Below are 17523 nucleotides of genomic sequence, written 5' to 3'. Positions count from 1 at the left end.
AGCTATTGAAAGGTCTATGTGGCCTAGTTGTGGATAGAAGGCTGTGTTTTCAGTGCAATACACAAGACAGATAGAGAATGAATGTGAGCAAATGAGGTCTTTTCTTTGTTTCTGGCACTAACTCTTTAACAAAGGAAACAGCAAACATTTACAAAAGGAATGTACTGTCTATTATCACAATTAGCTAGGAAATAACCTTGTGAAACATTGTTTACATGTAATATGTGCTCTTTAAGTTACGCTGCTCCACTGCAATTAGCATAAAGTATTCTAAAAGTACTGTCAGGCATGGTGAGGTGCCTGAGGATTGGCGGAATGCTTGCATAGTGCCATTGTACAAAGGCAAAGGGGATAAAGGTGAGTGCTCAAATTACAGAGGTATAAGTTTGTTGAGTATTCCTGGGAAATTATATGGGAGGGTATTGACTGAGAGGGTGAAGGCATGTACAGAGCATCAGATTGGGGAAGAGCAGTGTGGTTTTAGTAGAGGATGTGTGGATCAGGTGTTTGCTTTGAAGAATGTATTAGAGAAATACTTCGAAAAGCAAATGGACTTGTATGTAGCATTTATGGATCTGGAGAAGGCATATGATAGAGTTGATAGAGATGCTCTGTGGAAGGTATTAAGAATATATGGTGTGGGAGGCAAGTTGTTAGAAGCAGTGAAAAGTTTTTATCGAGGAAGTAAGGCATGTGTATGTTGTGTAGGAAGAGAGGAAAGTGATTGGTTCTCAGAGAATGTACGTTTGCGGCAGGGGTGTGTGATGTCTCCATGGTTGTTTAATTTGTTTATGGATGGGGTTGTTAGGGAGGTGAATGCAAGAGTTTTGGAAAGAGGGGCAAGTATGCAGTCTGTTGTGGATGAAAGAGCTTGGGAAGTGAGTCAGTTGTTGTTTGCTGATGATACAGCACTGGTGGCTGATTCATGTGAGAAACTGCAGAAGCTGGTGACTGAGTTTGTTAAAGTGTGTGAAAGAAGAAAGTTGAGAGTAAACGTGAATAAGAGCAAGGTTATTAGGTGCAGTAGGGTTGAGGGTCAAGTCAATTGGGAGGTAAGTTTGAATGGAGAAAAACTGGAGGAAGTGAGTGTTGTAGATATCTAGGAGTGGATTTGGCAGCGGATGGAACCATGGAAGCGGAAGTGAATCATAGGGTGGGTGAGGGGGCGAAAATTCTGGGAGCCTTGAAGAATGTGTGGAAGTCGAGAATATTATCTCGGACAGCAAAAATAGGTATGTTTGAAGGAATAGTGGTTCCAACAATGTTGTATGGTTGCGAGGCATGGGCTATGGATAGAGTTGTGCGCAGGAGGGTGGATGTGCTGGAAATGAGATGTTTGAGGACAATATGTGGTGTGAGGTGGTTTGATCGAGTAAGTAATGTAAGGGTAAGAGAGATGTGAGATGTGTAGTAATAAAAAGAGTGTGGTTGAGAGAGCAGAAGAGGGTGTTTTGAAATGGTTTGGTCACATGGAGAGAAAGAGTGAGGAAAAATTGACAAAGAGGATATATGTGTCAGAGGTGGAGGGAACGAGAAGTGGGAGACCAAATTGGAGGTGGAAAGATGGAGTGAAAAAGATTTTGAATGATTGGGGCCTGAACATGCAGGAGGGTGAAAGGTGTGCAAGGAATAGTGGATTGGAACGATGTGGTATACCGGGGTCGACGTACTGACAATGGATTGAACCAAAGCATGTGAAGCATCTGGGGTAAACCATGGAAAGTTCTGTGGGGCCTGGATGTGGAAAGGGAGCTGTGGTTTTGGTGCATTATTACATGACAGCTAGAGACTGAGTGTAAATGAATGTAGCCTTTGTTGTCTTTTCCTAGCGCTACCTTGCACGCATGAGGGGGGAGGGGGTTGTTATTTCATGTGTGGCGGGGTGGCGATGGGAATGAATAAGGGCAGGCAGACAGTATGAATTATGTACATGTGTATATATGTATATGTCTGTGTGTGTTTATATATATGTATATGTTGAGATGTATAGGTATGTATATTTGCGTGTGTGGACGTGTATGTATATACATGTGTATGTGGGTGAGTTGGGCCATTCTTTTGTCTGTTTCCTTGCGCTACCTCACTAACGCGGGAAACAGTGACAAAGTATAATAAAATATAGTAAATATATGTACACAGACCATTAATGAGATGGCCTTGATAAGGGCACTGCCTGCGGTGTCTCATAACAAAAAAATTTCAAATCCTGCAGTGCATAAATAACAATTAAGAAATGTGCACTGATGATTATCAATGCTTACTTGAGGCTCCCTAAAGGAACTATTACATTAGGATTTGCAAGGAATCCTTCTGGGAAGACACCCTCTGACATGGTTTGCCTTATGTATTAATAGTAAATTAGTCAGGATAGGATAAAAAAAATAAAGGTAAATGTTGTGTGTTTTACAAATGCATGTTCCTGTTAAAATCTATGTGGGTAGTTGTACTGGCAATTTTAATTTGGTGGGCAGTTGCATGGATAGCTTTCCTGCCACCTGCCAAAAAGCAGGACATATTGAGACATCTGTGTCCCTTACCAATAACACAGATTTGCAGTACCATCACTAAACAAGCAACAACTAATTTTTCATGTACTGAAGGCAATCAGAGCCTTGTTGAATTTCTGTAAGAGAACAATCCCATGGACTCCCTTTGAGCAGACACCCTCTAAATCGATTAACCTTGCGCAATATCTGCACAAATGCCTTGGAGTCTGTATTTGTCTTGCCTACTGATGATACAGTTATAATTTGATCCTGACCAGATCAGATGTTATGCAGTACGCCAACAAATATTTGGGCTCTTTGTACAGAAGGCAATCAAGGCAACAATGACATTTTATAGAGAAAGAATCCCATGAAGTATTGCAAGGACTCCTAAGTAAACATGCTTTGACTCTGTTCCCCTTATGTGTCACTGATTCATTAGTTAAGGCTTGAAAACTTAAGCATGGAGGGAGGGCCTGTTATTATCTCCCCCACTGATGACAGGTTTATATGCTAAGCTCAACAATCATCTGCCAAGTGGTCAAACCAGTAACAGTAAAGTAACTAAATTCGTGGAAGGAGCCACTTGATAGACCATCTCAATGAGAAGTAAACCTTTCACTAAGCAGAACTAAAGTCCCAGCCTTTAACAAGAGTTCAGCATCCTTCCCTACCAAGTGCAGATAATCAAAACCAAAATCCATACAAAATATCTCAACAAAATTCTTATGAAACACAAGTCATATATACCTAACATACTACAGAATGAAACGAAAATAAAAAGATGAAATGCAAAGCACACTAATACCAAAAAGTAGGTGATATATTGACCCATAAAAACAATCTAGGGTTGCCACAATATTATGGCAGCTAACACTAGTGTTGTACTATAGGAGTACTAGTTGTGAACACATGATAATATATTTGTGATTTGTTTCAAGGAAAAACACACAGATAATTCAAACTACACGATGACTAAAATTAAAAGTAAAGACACTGCAAGCAAATGTCAAGCTATGGTCAGCATGTACACACAATTCCAAGCATGGAAATAAAATGAATGGGGGTGAATGGTGGCTCAACACTACATAATCTAACAAGTTAATACCATAGATCTGTACAAGTTACTATTTGGGTCTTAAATTTTGTGAGTGAGCATCTGCCAGCCTCACATGTTTTCTTATAGTCAAATGGGGTTGAGGCCTCATAGATACACCTTTTTTTTTGCAAGGTAACATGTAACTTTATCCCTACAACCATGAAGTACTCTTTCGGATGGTTACAGGGCTCTGACTGGAGGTGAGATATATGGGGGTCTACACTTACTTGATATAGTGTAAATATAAGCCCAAGCTCATAGACAATGGAGATGATAAAAGTGAACCTCCATATTGCTGGGTGTGGACGCTTGAATGGTCCATCTGGCGTCACTGTTACTCCCAAGAGGATAAATGCTGACACACTGGCAACTAAACCTCTGAAAAATGGAAAACTTTAATGATAACGCATTTTCAAACTTCCTGGATTGTGGAAATACAGAACATACCAAATTGTTTGATAAAGAAATCATACTTCAAAAAATATATAGATATCGGTATTGCAGCATTTGCAAAAAACATTGTCCTAACCTCATATAATTTCAGTTGATACATGACTGAGGTTTACTGTGGGTATAAGTATATGACAGTCTCAGGGTGAAATTATTGTACACCATGTCAGTGAGACTAGTGTTTCTAATGTTGTGGTCAACAGCAACCTGCCTCAGTGTGCCTCAGGCTATTAAGAGGGAACTATGTTCTTCCTATACTCTTCCTCGATGCCACTTTATTTCGGGAATTTAACTTCTTGGAGCTGTATTTCTTCGACCTGTGCTTCAAGATAGTTGGTTCTTATCTTTCTAAGGAAATTAAAGCCTGAATTCTTGTTTGAAAGCAAGAAAATGTGGGTACACATGAGATTTATAAGCAAAATGGTGCAAAGAATGTATGACTGGGTGGTTGCTTCCTGCAACACCTCAACAATGCCTTGCCTCATTCAAGAGATCAAGACCCTATGGACTCAAAACACGGGCCAAGATTACTTCAGGAATCTTCCCACTTCCATGCCTACTGCAGATGGTAATCAGAGCCAAACGAGAGATGACAAAGTAATCAAATGTAAACGAGACATCACCTTTGAAAATATATGGGGAAGCTGACAAATTATTTTACAGATGCTGTCTATCTAATTATATCTTTGCTACCAGTTCCCTTTGGGAACTCCTTCAAGGGGATAGCCATGGCAAAAGTCTCCATAAATACTGAACTCCAGTGCCACTTTTTAGCCTTTACTGCCTCACCCTTAACAGGCCACTGGCAGAGGGCAACTTTTGTGCAATGTTTTCAGAGGCTCCTACTTAACATTCCTACCAAGTACTTCTACCCAATGACTCTCTCTAATATTCTTGTCTAATGTTCCCACCTACTGCTTAAACCTAATGCTCCCAGCTAATGCTCTTACATAATACTTCTACCTACCATTCCTACCTACAACTTCTATCTATTGTTCCTACCATTTCACCAAAAGGCAAAGCTAGCATAAAACACTCACCACAGGAAAGTCTACATTTGCAAGGAATACACTGTGTTGTGAGTTAAGCGTTATGTGTAATAAGGAGAGAGAGCATGTTTGTGGACAGAATGCCAACAGTCCACATGCAGATGATGCAAAAAGAAAAGACAGTTACCTGGGTCAAAGGAGAGCAACTTGACAACCACTGAAGTGCTGGCTCACTACATAGCTATCACTAACCCTCCTAATACCCAGTTGGGTAGCACCAGTAATATAACTCCCTGGTTGGTGGCTGCAACTACCACCTACAGACACTGTATTACCAATAATTAATAGAGACACAAACTGACAAAAATAAGACAGATGGACAAAGAAATGGACAGACACAGTTTATCATGAACATGGGCATACACCTTATTAGGTATTTGCTTGTAAGAAATGATAAGAACAGAGATCTTATTAATTTTCACAAGAAGAAAAAGTTTGAGTGAAGAACAACTAACAAATAAAACAAGCTGGTTATGCTTCATGAAAATAAATCCAGCCATGATAGCAATAATCTAAGCAGCTAAGTCCTCTTCACTTTCATACTTTTTTGTAAAATCAATGTACAATATATTCTAAATACATTCTTTATCAGTCACAAAGTGATTTAAAAGGTATCAGCAATAAACATTAAACAAAAAGTGTTATATAACAATATAAGGATTTCTCAACTAGCAAATCTGTTGCTGAAGCCAACACATGGTGAACTGAAGGAGTTTAAATTTTGTGCATGAATGACTGGTTTTAAAAGCTTGTCTCTTGATAAGGGGGTTAAAGGTTCATACCTTAGACTTGGTTCACATCTCAGATTTTTTTTTTTTTTTTTTTTTTTTTTCCAAAAGAAGGAACAGAGAATTGGGCCAGGTGAGGGTATTCCCTCAAAGGCCCAGTCCTCTGTTCTTAACGCTACCTCGCTAATGCGGGAAATGGCATGTAAGGCATGTGTACGTGTAGGAAGAGAGGAAAGTGATTGGTTCTCAGTGAATGTAGGTTTGCGGCAGGGGTGTGTGATGTCTCCATGGTTGTTTAATTTGTTTATGGATGGGGTTGTTAGGGAGGTAAATGCAAGAGTCTTGGAAAGAGGGGCAAGTATGAAGTCTGTTGGGGATGAGAGAGCTTGGGAAGTGAGTCAGTTGTTGTTCGCTGATGATACAGCGCTGGTGGCGCATTCATGTGAGAAACTGCAGAAGCTGGTGACGGAGTTTGGTAAAGTGTGTGAAAGAAGAAAGTTAAGAGTAAATGTGAATAAGAGCAAGGTTATTAGGTACAGTAGGGTTGAGGGTCAAGTCAATTGGGAGGTGAGTTTGAATGGAGAAAAACTGGAGGAAGTGAAGTGTTTTAGATATCTGGGAGTGGATCTGTCAGCGGATGGAACCATGGAAGCGGAAGTGGATCATAGGGTGGGGGAGGGGGCGAAAATTTTGGGAGCCTTGAAAAATGTGTGGAAGTCGAGAACATTATCTCGGAAAGCAAAAATGGGTATGTTTGAAGGAATAGTGGTTCCAACAATGTTGTATGGTTGCGAGGCGTGGGCTATGGATAGAGATGTGCGCAGGAGGATGGATGTGCTGGAAATGAGATGTTTGAGGACAATGTGTGGTGTGAGGTGGTTTGATCGAGTAAGTACCGTAAGGGTAAGAGAGATGTGTGGAAATAAAAAGAGCGTGGTTGAGAGAGCAGAAGAGGGTGTTTTGAAATGGTTTGGGCACATGGAGAGAATGAGTGAGGAAAGATTGACCAAGAGGATATATGTGTCGGAGGTGGAGGGAACGAGGAGAAGAGGGAGACCAAATTGGAGGTGGAAAGATGGAGTGAAAAGGATTTTGTGTGATCGGGGCGTGAACATGCAGGAGGGTGAAAGGAGGGCAAGGAATAGAGTGAATTGGAGCGATGTGGTATACAGGGGTTGACGTGCTGTCAGTGGATTGAATCAAGGCATGTGAAGCGTCCGGGGTAAACCATGGAAAGCTGTGTAGGTATGTATATTTGCGTGTGTGGACGTGTGTATGTACATGTGTATGGGGGGGGGTTGGGCCATTTCTTTCGTCTGTTTCCTTGCGCTACCTCGCAACCGCGGGAGACAGCGACGAGGTATAAAAAAAAAAAAAAAAAAAAAAAAAAATATATATATATATATATATATATATGTATATATATATATATATATATATGTATATATATATATATATGTATATATATATTCCCTGGGGATGGGGAGAAAGAATACCTCCCACGTATTCCCTGCTTGTCGTAGAAGGCGACTAAAAGGGAAGGGAGCGGGGGGCTGGAAATCCTCCCCTCTCGTTTTTTTTTTTTTTTTTTTCCCAAAAGAAGGAACAGAGAAGAGGTCCAGGTGAGGATATTCCCTCAAAGGCCCAGTCCTCTGTTCTTAACGCTACCTCGCTATCGCGGGAAATAGCGAATAGTATAAAAAAGAAAAAAAAAAAAAAAAAAAAAAAGAAGGCTCCCATCAAAATCATGGAAACTTATATCCAATTTGGGAGAGAGAAAAAAAGTGGTAGAATAGATTGTGAAAGCAAGCAAAAGTAAGGCAGATGCTTCCACCTTATCTGAGAGACACCTCACCATGCAGTCATCTGCAGATGTAAATTAGTGTTTGTACTGCCATCTACTGAAAGAAATGACACGTCCTCTGTCCTTCTCTGTTGGGAGTGGTAAGAAACATATCTGGAACCCCGCAATAATTATCTTGGAATATCAATTTTCAGTACATAACTGTCCCAAGTTAACTCTTGATAATTCTCATTTACACAAAAGCTCACCCCAAGTATAATTGGGATAGTAAGAGGAGTAGTTAAAGCAGCTTCAAACTAATCAGAACTGTTTTAAAGTGGTCAGGTTAAAAGTCTTTAAATCTTTTCCCAAATGTTAACACAAAAGAAAGCATGTCATTTTGCTGTCAAAACATTTGTGATATGTGATGAAAGGCTGATGACCTAAATGTAACCAATTCTTTTTATCTCTGATTACAAAATAAAATAAAGTTTTCAATATATATAAAAAAGCAGATCATAGGATTACACTAAAAATCTGGTAATTCCATGAAGTGAAGTTCTTTCACTTCTCAAATTGTACATTCCTATCTTGGCAGCATCACTGCCAAATCAGGAGAGCAGGCAAACCAGTGCTAGACAACTTTTTGAAGAACATATCAAAACTCTTAGTTCTTTGCATCAAAATGTATACTGTCCTTACCTCCATAGTTTCATACCTACTCAACCCTGAGCCTTCACATTCATAAATACATACTATACATGCATGATTTACATACAGACATCATGAGCACATAAGACCACATACCTTTTGGTGTTGTCAACAATGTCCTCATCAGGGGGACTGAACACTTCATACAGCAAGAAGCAGATCATGAATACAAGTGTTGTTAGTGTGTGGGCACGCCTGAAGACAAGAGATTAGTTTCTTTAGTTTTAAGCTGCTCTATTATATCCCTCTTTTTAAGGATACATACATATATACCTAAGGCATACATAAGTTTCCCTTGCTATTTGTGAGTTTGCCAAATGCAGTTCCAATGGTTCATGATCAACACTTTGCAGCAATCAAAATTTGCTGCTTGTGATGGAAATCCTTGATGGTTTGCAAATTTAAGTCAGTCTGAAAGTAATACAAAAGTTTAGGCTTAATCTTTTTTATGCTGGAGGCTCCAGTCACGGACAAAAGTGCACATTTTAGATAAAGGCAAGTTTTTCACTTCCTCCAAAATTTGTAAATGCTTTCCCTAGTCTTTTCTTCTTCACTTTCATTATTCTCTCTATATTTCAATCAAGGTTCATCCCTGATGTGGACTTTTGTCCATAACTGGAGCCTTCAACATAAAAAAAACTCATGGCCTGGCCTTAATTGAAATATAGAAAAGTTAATGAAAGGGAGAAAGGAAAAGACAAGGGGAAGTATTTACAAATTTTTGAGGAAGTGAAAACCTGTCTTTTCATGTAAGGTTAAAGTTTCAAAGATTTAAGGTTTGGGAATGAAAGGTATCAAAGCAGCCCAACCTTGAGTTGCCTATGGCCAAACGGTAATTCTGTGATGTAGCAGCATGCCAAATATTGCATGGTCTACCTAGTGGTAGGGGCACACAAGCAACCAGCTCTCTGGAGCAAAAAAACAAAGTAATACCTATAAAAGAAAGTGAACCAAAATTGTTGCACAAGGCAAGTGGGTCAAGTTTTGAACTGAGCCTATAAGAGTTTATAAGTTGGACTGCTTTCACCTCAACTCTGCTTCATAAGGATGCAGAGCTAGAACCACCCCAGATGTGAAAGCAGTTGTCCATAAAAGGATGAATCAATCCTTTGTATAAATGGAGCAAGTGTTTAGAGGAAAAGAAATTTCAACATCTTAACAAGCCTCCTAGGTTCTTAGAGGTAGACTTTTGCAATTTCCATAATGTAGGGTTTCTAAGAAACAGTGGATGTAACAGTAATACCAAAGTATGTTCATGGTAGATAGAGGTGGAATTACAGAACCATCAAAGGAGAAAGGATAGTTGAGAAATTTCTGATATAGAAATGGTAGAAACTGAGTCTTTGAGATATCCTGTCCAAATCAGACTTTACTAAGGAAGTGTGTCAAGACGAGATGCAGATCAAGTGAGAGAAGGAGCAGAATTGAAAGATGTGGAGGAATGCAGTGCTGAGTCATCAGCAGGATTGCATTTGGTTATTTAAATGAAATCATTGATGAAATGGGGGAAAATTGAATACCTCCATGTCCTTAGCTGCAATGATTTTCCACACAAGGAAAAAGCTGCTAGAGACAATGAAGAGCAGGCCCGGAAAAAGTAAAAGGTGATAAGTGTAGAGATCAATACCATACACTAATACCCCAGCTAATGCCATCCCAGTGCTGTTTTATCATAATGCTCCTTTAAGCATCCTGGAGCTCTAGGTTTACTAGAAAGGAAAGATATAAATCCATAAAAAGATGTCAAAACTCATGAGTCTGAACAGTTACAACATGCTGAGAGCAGCTCTCTTTGTTTATAATCACTTGATCAATCAGAGCACCATGCACACATATGCTCACATCCAATCACTGTGGAGTGCTCTCTACATAAGTACAAAACAAATTTTGCCATGATTACACTGCGCACATGTTCTTGCTGACCCAATGATTTTTCAATATTACTGTGACTATTCTTTAACCATCAAATCTGGTAGATGTCCTGGTCGTGCATCTAAAGTGCCGAGCAAAAGTCTCTCCTTGAATGGACAAGTGTTAAGGCAGTTGGAAGATGGTGAGCACAAGGCTGATGTCAGTGACGCTTTCAAACTGGCTGCAATGACAGGCAAAACTCTTGTTAAGAATGCAGACAATATAAAAGCTTCTGCCATGATAAAGACAAAGTTTGCAGTAACAAAGGTGACTTGTTCAAGGAGCAGTTTGTTTGAAAAAATGGAAGGTTGGATAAGCGAGGAATGCTTCACAACACACCATATGTGTGTTCACACATTCTTCTCTTAACCTCTCTAATCAGCCCCACCTTTCTTCTTCCTTACTTTACATTAGTCACTGAACAGCATCTGACAGCCCTGTAGCTTGTGTTCTCTGAGACATATGACGTCCTTATCATTTACCATAATCTCTCTTACCAACACCACCACCATCTCCATTATCACCATTACCTCTGTTATCATCTAAATCATAATTTCAGTGATGCAGAGTTGGATTAGCTTTAGCCAGAGCAGAGCAATACAATATCCACTGCCTCTTGTCTCCCTCTCACCCACCATGTCTCACCGACATGTTTTCTCACTCATCCTACTACATCATCACTATTCACCAAACAATATCATACTTTGTTTATTCAGTGTTCATTAATCATTAAAGATACAATACTATTTCAATCTGTGTTTATTACTACCTGTAACCCTTAGATAAAACATTGGATATATCTTAAAGTAAAAAAAAAATATCATTAGGAATGCATCTCCACATAAGCAATGGTATAATCAACCCACAGAGAGAGGTTTCACTTAGTGCTCCACTTTCTAGGAACATATCCAGAACACTAATCAGGATATTAGTATACAGTTTAGAAAGTTTCCAGTTCAGGGAAAGGTGTGCAGTGGTCATATCACAGTTCAAAAGAACACCTTCTTCATCGAATGATACAGTAAATTGCATTATTTATAGAAAATAAGTTGCATATTAAGCAAAATAATGGAAATATGGATAGTACAGTATAATGTTTGCAATTCAGGTAGGCAAAAGATCGTACTTCACTTAAAAACATTCTTCATTTTGGGTGTGATATAGTAAACTGTATTCTATTTCATATTACAGAGCTAATCTACTTTTATGGAACTTTCTTTGACAGGTTCTTAACCAACACAAGAAGTAATAATCATCCATACATTCAGAAAGAATATACAACAAAACCTTTTCTTGTTTATCCCACTTTAGGAAATGTAAACATGAAAAATGGAAAGATACTTGTCTTATCATTTTCTGCGTTGCATATCATACTTTTCATGGTTAGTGTTTTGAGTGTTATTTGGTAATCATTTAGATTACTTAATACTGATTTGTGAAAATTTCATGCTCTTTTCTGTGATTTTTGGCCTACAGTCCTTGATCCATTATTTACACGGAAATGGATGTCACGATATAGAGCAATTCACTACATATTAACTTTGTTGGTTCCTATCTTATGCTTGATATAGAGCAATTCACTACAGATTAACTTTGTTGGTTCCTATCTTATGCTATGTTTCTGCAAGAAAATTTCTTATACCAACATGTCAATGAGCATTCTAGGATTACAGGGACCAATAAATCATTTCTTGATCTTACATTCACACATACTTGCACAGATACTGCAATTATTAAATGGGATGCACTAATTGGAAGAGGTAATCACGAAATACTCAAGTTTGATTGTGTGTCAAACAGACACTAAAACAGCAAAGGTGAGATAAGACATAAAGGGGAGATATGATTATGGAAACTACAAAAAATTAAATAATTTGCATGGCAATGCAGACTAGGAAATGGGGTTCTGAAGCTGAGAACCAGGCCTTTGTGGTGAAAATTTCTCTTAAATCTATCATAAAGGTGTAGACACAAGAGTACCTCAAGCCTCAAATACAGAGGAAATGGTAAGAGTAACATAAAGAGTTACATAGATACACAGATCCCTGGTCCAAGTGAGGTGGATTAGTTTTAATGCTTGAATAAAAAAAAATTGGAGGAAGTGAGGTGTTTTAGATATCTGGGAGTGGACTTAGCAATGAATGGAACCATGGAAGCGGAAGTGAGTCACAGGGTGGGGGAGGGTGCGAAGGTTCTGGGAGCGATGAAGAATGTGTGGAGGGAGAGAATGTTATCTTGGAGATTTAAAATGGGTACGTTTGAAGGAATAGTAGTTCCAACAATGTTATATGGTTGTGAGGCATGGGCTATATATAGGGTTGTATGGAGGAGAGTGGATGTGTTGGAAATCATATGTTTGATGACAATATGTGGTGTGAGGTGGTTTGATTAAGTAATGAAAGGGCAAGAGAGATGTGTGGAAATAAAAAGTGTGGTTGAGACAGCAGAAGAGAGTGTGCTGAAGTGGTCTGGACATATGGAGAGAATGAGTGAGGAAAGACTGACAAAGCAGATTTATGTGTCAGAGGTGGAGGGAACAAGGAGAAGCGGGAGACCAAGGATGGAGTGAAAAAGATTTTGAGCACTTGGGCCTGAACATACAGGAGGGTGAGAGGTGTGTAAGGAATAGAGTGAACTGGAATGAAGTGGTATACCAGGGTTGATGTGCTGTCAATGGACTGAACCAGGGAATGTGAAATGTCTGAGGTAAACCATGGAAAGGTTTGTAGGGCCTGGATGTGGATAGGGAGCTGTGGTTTCGGTGCATTACACATGATAGCTGGAGAGTGAGTGTGAACGAATGTTGCCTTATTTGTCTGTTTTCCTAGCACTACCTCACTGAAGCAGGGGGTAGCAATGCTGTTTCCTGTGGGGTGGGGTAGTGCCATGACACTCACTTTGTATATCACCCTGATCCAAACATCCTATATCTGCTACCCTATCATCAAACATTCAACAGTCCTTCAAAATGATAACTCCGTCTCTTCCTCACTTCAACACTACCTGTTACTACTTCCCCATCTGCCTCTCACTTATGTTCCCATTTGCTCTCTTTTTTTTTTTTCTGCACAACATTTAACTCCATCCATAACATCTTATTCTCCCTGAAGTTTTAAGGTACTCCTCACCCCAACTCTCATTTGTCTTCTTTTTCAACCCCTGCATCTTCCTCTTGACCTCCTGCTGCTTTCTCTTATATATCTCCGAATCATATTGCACCCCACTAACTTTATAATGAGGGGTTCCATCAAATTTACAATTGAGTGGAGAAATAAGTACCTCAAGCTTCAAATACAGAGGGAATGGTAAGAAAGATTAAAGAATGGTTTAATCTGAAATATGTCACACAGCAAAGGAGCTTTGATATGTGCAGCAGCAAAATAACAGATGGTACTCCAACCTTCCAGTCTTTTGCTTTTTTAATAGGTGACTGCCAGCATCTGCAAGGCAAATAGTAGCAAGGAATGACTATAGCAGGATAAGAAAGGGAGAACAAAGAAGTTTTTAAAAGAATACTGTGGACAATGTTGGTAAAAATCCAAAGCTTCCATAAACCCACTTGGACTAAGTTGTCAGTTAAGGTGCAGCTAATCAGGCTTAGGGACTCATGAGGTGAAAATTGTTGAAGATGAGGTAAGGATAAGTAAGGAACTCAATAACAAGTTCAATAATGTTTTCATAATGGAAGACACTATTGCCCTAACATCAGGGAGATGGACTGGTAAAGTTTTGGATATCAGGTTTTGGATATCACCAAGACATAGAAGAGATATCAACAGAATCCTTGAAGGCCCTGACCCACACAAGGATCATGGTCCTGATGAAATTTCACTATATGTACTGACAATGTGTGCAGGTACACAAGATAAAACACATGAATTACCGTTCAAGTTGTCACTGGAGAGAGGCAAAATGCCCAGGGAATGGAAAAGGGCAAAGGTCATACCTTTCCATGAGAAAGGAGACCAAGAACAGATGCTGAATTACAAACTAGTCTCATTAATGAGTATGGTGTGTCAAGCTCAGGAAAATAATATCAAAAGGCAAGAGGGTGACTTGACAAGAGAAATTACACAGAATCGTTTTAAGAAAGGTGGTCATGTGTTCCATTTGCTGTCATGTTCACTTCCAGGTATCTAAAACCATACTTCCTCCAAGTTTTCTCCAATCAAGCTCACACCCAACAAAACTCTCTCCGCTAGACCCAATAACTTTGCTTTTATTCACAATTCCTCTCAACTTCGTCCTTTCACACATTCTTCCTAATTCAAATACTAACTTTTGCAGTTTCTCATTTGAATCTCCCACCAGTGTTGTGTCATCAATACACAACAACTGACTCTCTTTCTAGGTCCCTTTATCCTCTGCTGACTGAATAACTGCTCCCTCTCTCCAAGACCCTTGCACATACCTCCTTCACAACCCCATCCATAAACAAATCAAACAGCCTTGGTGACATCACCCTGTAAGTCGCTTATTTTTTCAATGTTCTCACATTCTTGTTCATTTACCTCACCAAGCAATGCATATCAGAAGCACTATATAAACTTTCTTTGAGGTCACCACACACACATAACCTTAAGGTGTAAGACTGTACACTTATAATGGTAACAGATGGAGTACTAAGAATCAATTTTTTTTCTGCGCCTCCCTGGTGATTGAAGACATCTCTGTAAGCTACTAATGACAAAATAGATCAACTGGATATTCAAACAGAAGCAGAAAAGTTAATACATCAAATGATGTTGGCTGCTGTAACAGATGGAGTACTAAGAATCAATTTTTTTTCTGCGCCTCCCTGGTGATTGAAGACATCTCTGTAAGCTACTAATGACAAAATAGATCAACTGGATATTCAAACAGAAGCAGAAAAGTTAATACATCAAATGATGTTGGCTGCTGTTTCCTAAGAAAACATCACTTCACATAAACCACAGTTTAATGGCTAAAAGCTACAAAATACTGACTTAAGTACTTACCAAAAGTATGTCATGGTGCCATCATCAAAGAAATCTCTCTCTGCAGTTCTCTCACCCTCCCAGTCATGCACTGGACCACTCGTAACAGGAGAGATTTCTGGTGAGGACACATCACTGGATAGGGCATCATGAGAGATTTCTCCTGTTTCAGATATTCTTCCTTCCACTTCTCTTGTCCCTTCCTTTTTCTGCTTCATTTTCCTGTTGGTAAGAGAAATAAAAATCTGCACCATAGTTTTAAAATGCTTAAAAACTTTTATTTAAATGCTGCATAAATACTTTATAGAATCAGTTTCCTCATGACAAAAAGCTGATAACATACTTCTCATTCTGTTATCATGGGTAAACTCTGTAGAATATGACATACTAACCAGCAACAGGACAAGCATCCAGTCAGTTCACTCGAGAACATGCTGAATTATCGTGTTGATCAGTTTCAAATTCTAATCATTTCACAATGAATAAAACCATATATTACCTATTAGGAGTAGACGGTGGCACCCACTGTTGCTGATATACCGTAGCAATAGTACTGGGTAGCAAGCAATCACTGATCAAGGAGCTACTACTGCTTAGCTTATTTTGGGGATAGTGGTTGTGTTGCAGTGAGCCATTACTGCATACCCCCTTTTAGCCCCAGGTTGCCGAGTTGTCCCATGCTTAACCACACGTGGGTTATAGGCATACAGCCCCAATTCCATTCACATTTTTATCTTTTTCTAATTTTTCTTGTGACGCAAATTTACAATTATGGCGTTACAACCAGTACAGACTTGGAACAGAGTCACTGGTTGAGAGGAGTTGGGTACATCACTGGGCTTACCTGACTTATCAAGTGACAGATCCATCCCACTTCCACAACTACAGCTTATAGCCCTAGCTCTTTTTCTATCCATTTGTGCAACAATTAAATGCATGATATAACAATACTTACATTTCCGTGTTTAACACCATGCATGTGGTCTCACACTTCATACAGGGTTTATTACTACAATATTGTGATCTAGATACTGCTTGCAACCCCAATATCAACTTGATGCATTTGATGACTTGAACCAAGTAATCATAGTATGCTGGTAAGTTACCAAAGTAATTCAGGACTTGATTTTTATGACCATTTTGATACTCTGACATGGTCCTGCGCTGTAAAATACTTAGCAATTAATAAGGAACAATATTCTAAGTACTGCTACTATAAAAATATCTGTAGATATGATGAGGAGAATCTAGTTCTTGTCAGTCACTAAATCATCATAGTCGTAGAATAAAATGTGATAGGTAAATTTACCATTCTTAATACTAATATCAAAGTATGTACTCGATATTGCTAGCCAGCTGACAACTCTGTACACTTCATAAACTGAATCTAGCATAGGCTAGGCCATAAAAGAGGTTTGACTTGCTTGCATTTTCCAACATACTGGATATACTTGTACATCTGATTTATACAATGAAGGACGGGCATCAACCTTATTAGTAAAATAATAACTCATATAATTGAATTTTACTGTAAATCTACAGATCAATATGAAAACAATCTCTGCAATAGCTACCGGTACATAGTAAACAGGCAGAGTTATTTAACTACCAATAAGTATTATCAGTTGTAAATTGCCAATTTCAGTTTGGTCAACATATCATCACTTGCGGATAACCATTTCAATGGTCAACTATATCTGAAAGAGCATTCTTATTTGGGTGATGGCTACAAATTCATCTTCAGTCTTGATCTGACCATTATACCACCATCCCTTTCTCGTCCAGGCCGAAGCGGTGACAGAGAAACGCCTCATTTAAAGTACCGGTACTGATAAGCTATCAGGGATGTTTACATGTACTGACAGGTCACCACCGTCCATGACCTGAAACCTTATCTGACCTTACCTCAATCTTGATTCCTTTTAACCTGAATGTGAGGAGGATGCTCAGCATGTGTGGGTGTATGTATACCAGACACTGGCAAAGGCACAACCAATGTAATAGAGAGAGCGGCGAAGAGCGCTTCAAATTCTAGGGACGTAACTCGTCCATGGACCCACCCCTTCCACGTCTACCAGGTGAATACTTTGACACTAATAGGCAGCCCCGGGGCGGTCGGCTGACCCAGAGGTACCATGTACTCCAGAATTAATCCTATTTTCTGACTTACAACCCACGTGAGTCGCCATAGAAAAGTGTCATTTGTAGGGAGGAAATATTTTCTTTAAATAAAGTGACCTCGTCAACAATATCAGGAAATAATAGATATTACTTCTTTTTTTTTTTAAACATTTTAAAGGTATTTGTTTACATTTTTGTAGGCATAATGATTAAAATCCAATTGAAAT

General features: G+C 39.1%; 1 protein-coding gene and 1 long non-coding RNA gene across 3 annotated transcripts in view; one reads left to right on the top strand and one right to left on the bottom strand.

The window, feature by feature from the left end:
* The window catches only part of LOC139766658 (phosphatidylserine synthase 2-like), a 108030-nt gene extending 90714 nt beyond the window's left edge, over positions 1–17316 (bottom strand). Inside the window, exons 1-4 of one of the 2 annotated variants that reach the window (XM_071695552.1) lie at positions 17081–17316; positions 15197–15397; positions 8403–8501; positions 3813–3963 (exon numbers count right to left, since the gene is read on the bottom strand). In XM_071695552.1, coding sequence (XP_071551653.1) covers positions 3813–3963; positions 8403–8501; positions 15197–15393 — 447 coding nt within the window. In that variant the 5' untranslated portion in view covers positions 15394–15397; positions 17081–17316. The remainder of the gene's footprint in view (positions 1–3812; positions 3964–8402; positions 8502–15196; positions 15398–17080) is intronic. The other variant, XM_071695551.1, reaches the window with a different exon arrangement.
* LOC139766660 (uncharacterized) overlaps positions 1–17523 on the top strand; it is a 68123-nt gene that overhangs the window by 27164 nt on the left and 23436 nt on the right. The window lies entirely within an intron of this gene.

Source organism: Panulirus ornatus, chromosome 58, assembly GCF_036320965.1.
Source record: "Panulirus ornatus isolate Po-2019 chromosome 58, ASM3632096v1, whole genome shotgun sequence".
Taxonomy (NCBI): domain Eukaryota; kingdom Metazoa; phylum Arthropoda; class Malacostraca; order Decapoda; family Palinuridae; genus Panulirus; species Panulirus ornatus.
The sequence above is the reverse complement of the archived record's forward strand: the minus strand, read 5'-3'. Positions and strand labels throughout refer to the sequence as shown.